Source organism: Trichechus manatus, unplaced genomic scaffold (genome assembly GCF_000243295.1).
Source record: "Trichechus manatus latirostris isolate Lorelei unplaced genomic scaffold, TriManLat1.0 scaffold00177, whole genome shotgun sequence".
Classification (NCBI taxonomy): domain Eukaryota; kingdom Metazoa; phylum Chordata; class Mammalia; order Sirenia; family Trichechidae; genus Trichechus; species Trichechus manatus.
In genome coordinates, this window is record NW_004444113.1 from 1,752,213 (window position 1) to 1,755,832 (window position 3,620).

The window sequence follows — 3,620 nt, forward strand, 5'->3', positions numbered from 1 at the left end:
ACTGCCAGGACTTTCTTCCATGGAGCCGCTGAGTGGGTTCAAGCCACCAACCTTTAGGTTAGTGGACGAGCGCAAACCGTTTGTGCCACCCAGCGACCTCCAATGTGGGACATGCAGGGCTAAAAGCAGGCCAGTGGTCCCAGGCAAAATGGGAAAGCTGGTCACTCCAATTCTCACCCCCTCCCAGCTGCCCCATCTTGAACACCAGGCCTACAAGGCCAAAATCTCACATCCCAATAAACTGCCACTGGGTTCTAAATCTCGCTTTCCTTAAATCCATTTCCCTAAGAAATATTATAGCATTTGCTCCTTTTCCTTTTATAAGATATGTTGAAAAAGAGCCATTCATTGCTAAATCCCTCTTTTCAGTCACTTTTAATATTCTTTTTAAAAGAAAGAAGAGAAAAGGCGACTGGACCTCAAACTTCACAGACTTGGATGAAACCCAAAGGTGAGGAGTTTTTCAGCAAAATCCATTCAGGGTCTTGAAAGTCAAGTACGTGACTATAAAACACACCTCCTCAGTCTAAAATAATGCCCTTTTCTATGCTTGGGTGGCTGAGCTATGAGACATCAGGGGACATATTCCGTGCTCCCAGCAATGTGACCTAGAAGAAAGAAGGGAACACAGTGGTTATAGAGACGGCCAGGTTCCTTGGGGTCTGCGAGGCCACCCCAGGCTGGACAACGGCCCAACCTGGGTTCTGGAAGGACCCAGTCCATCAACCTCACCCTGCTGTTCCCACCTCATCCCGTCGTGACTCCTGCTGACTGAAACAACAGGCCACCGCCTTCACTGCCGAGGGGCTGTTTCAATTCTCAAGGTCCCCGGGTGGCGCAGTTTGCGTTCAGCTGCTAACCTAAAGGTTGGAGGTTCAAACCTACCAGAGGTACCGTGGAAGAAAGGCCTGGAGATCTGCTTCCACAAAGATTACAGCCATTGAAAACCCTATGGAACACCACTCTATTCTGACACCCACGGGGTCGCCATGAGTCAGCATCCACTCGGCGACAATGGGTTTTTAATGGGTTTCGATTCCCCTCCGTACAGTTGTCACCGGCGTAGCTCCAGCTCTTGGCCCCGACCATGGCAGTGGTGTCTGCCACGGGGAGGATGCGTCTGGATTTCACCCAGGGCGCTTTGATGCGGGTGGGGGTGGGGAGACATCCATCAACACCTTCAAATTCCGGCCTTATCACTGAGACGGAGCACAGCGTTCTCTCTCTCACCAAGATTAGCCTGCACCAGAGCTGCAGAACTGGCCTTTGCCCCATCAGAAGCGTTCCTGTTTGCGAGACAAACAAAAAAAAACCTGTGTGTGTGCGTGTGTGCATGCGTGCATGCGTGTGTGCGTGTGTGTGTTTATAATCTCATTCAGCCCTTGCGAAGCAGCTGGGCGAGTGGGACCACTTCTATTTCGCAGGTTGTCGTGGCCCGTGTGCTGATCTGTGGGGGGGCACTGGCTTCAGCTGACCTGGGTTCCATTCTGGTCTTTGCGACTTGGTAGCTACGTGACATTGGGTGGCTTGCCGGATCCTTCTGTGCCTCAGTTTCCTCATCTATAAAATAACAGTGATAGTAGCACCATCTCAGAGGTCTGTCACAAGAAGTCACCGAGGTAAGGAGTCCAAAGTACTTGCATGTCACAGCAGCACCATTCACAGCAGCCAAAAGGTGGAAGCGACCCAAGTGTCATCTGTCCATCAGATGAGTGGGTAAACAAACGAGAGCTCTGGTGTATACGCACGACCGAGTATTACTCAGCCGCGAAAAGAAATGAAGGTCCGATACACGCTGCCACATGGACGAACCTCACGGACACCATGCTGAGTGAAATAAGCCACACACAAAAGGACGAACACTGTAGGGTCCCACGTACATGAAATGTCTAGACAGGCAGGCGCACAGAGAGCACAGTTTCTTAGGGGTGACCAGGGGCTGGGGGGCGGGGGGGGAGCAGTTACCGCTTCAAGGCCCTGAGCTTCGGCTTAGCGTGATGGAAAACTTTTGGAAACGGGCTCTGGTGCTGCTAGTGCAACATAGGGGGTGTAAACAATGCCACTAACTTTACACTTAAAAATGGTTAAAAAGCAAATATTTTGTTATACAGATATTTAACCTAATAATAATAAGAAAAAGCTTGCACAGTGCCCAGACAAAACGGTCGCTGCTATTCCTGGAGGCTTCACCAGTTGTTCTCGTCCGACGGGCTCCCTCCCTCCCCAGCTCTCTCCGATTCCGGCTTTGGCAGATCACAGGGAAAGATTCCCTTCTCTGGTCTCTCTGTTCACCGCTAGGTGGCTCACTCACACAGATGCCTGTGAGTGTTCCCGACAACTCCCAGGAGGTTTGTCTGGCTTTAATGAAAAGGAAAACAGGGAGGAAGGTCGGTGTCTTGCTTACTTAGTGCTGCTGTGACAGAAATAGCCAGGTGGCTGGCGTTAAAGGAGAGAAATTCATTTTCTCACAGTTCAGGAAACTAGAAGTCTGAATTCAGTGTGCGGCCCTGGGGGGAGGTCCTTCCTGGTCTACTTCAGCTTCTATTACCCAGCAAATGAGCCCCGAAGTGCTCAGCTACTGACCGAAAGGTTGGCAGTTCCAACTCACTGTCGGCTCTGCAGGAGAAGGACCTGGCGATCTGCTCCCGTAAAGATTACAGCTTAGAAAACCCTACGGGGCAGTTCTACTCTGTCACATGCAAGGACGGAGCGTCCAATAAGCAAGGTACACACAGGCTTACTTGTGCTTACTTATTAATCTGGAGTGCGCAATTTCACATGGGTTTCACCACACCTTTGCCATGTGAAACTGTGCACTCCAGATTAGTAAGTAAACAAAAGGAAGCCCGTGCGTACCTTGCTTGACTAATGTAAGCCGCGCACACCTTGCTCCCTGGTTAATCTGCCCCTGGTCACACGGGGTCTCTAAGACTGAAAGCAACTTGACGCACAGAACAACAACAGTGTCTGCAGTCGTCGGCATCCCTGGGCTCCTAGACTCATCTCCTCTGCTGTCTTCAGACAGTGTCTGTCTTCCCCATCTCTGTTGGCCTGTCTCTGTGCCCGGGCTGCTCCTTAACACTCACACGTGGTTAGCTTTAGGATCCACCCTGCACTGATATGGCCTCATTAACACAACAAAGAAAGCCCTGTTTCCAAATAGGATCACATCCACAGGCACTGGGCTTAGGAGGCCAACACAGACCTTGGGAGACACAATTCAACCCATCCCAGTTAGGGAGGAAAGGGGAGCAGCTGTGTGCCTACCTGCCAGGCCCTCATGGGTCCTCCCACCACCCTGGATAAGAGCCAGCTCCTCTCATGCCTGGAGCGTGATTCACTTCCGGGTCAGTGCTGGAGCTGCCAATCAACCTCTAAGACAACGCTCCATCTCCTTGCCTCTTTCCCTTGAGCACCCAGCAAGGGGGCAAGGAAGACAGAAACAGCTGCAGGAGTCCCCACCTGCCAGGGAGAAGATCACAGGAATGGAATGTTTCTTAAAATCCTATTTTCTAAGGCTCATCTGGTAGAACAATGAGAATAACATTTGTATATGTTATTGTTAGGTGCCACAGAGTCAGTTCCGACTCATAGTGACCCGATGTACAACAGAACGAAAC

General features: G+C 50.9%; 1 protein-coding gene across 1 annotated transcript in view; it reads right to left on the minus strand.

Moving 5' to 3' along the window:
• Positions 1-1,375: 1,375 nt before the first annotated feature.
• Positions 1,376-3,620, minus strand: part of CFAP298 (cilia and flagella associated protein 298) — a 36,966-nt gene continuing 34,721 nt past the window's right edge. The window contains exon 5 of the mRNA XM_023741299.1: positions 1,376-1,447. Coding sequence (XP_023597067.1) covers positions 1,376-1,447 — 72 coding nt within the window. The remainder of the gene's footprint in view (positions 1,448-3,620) is intronic.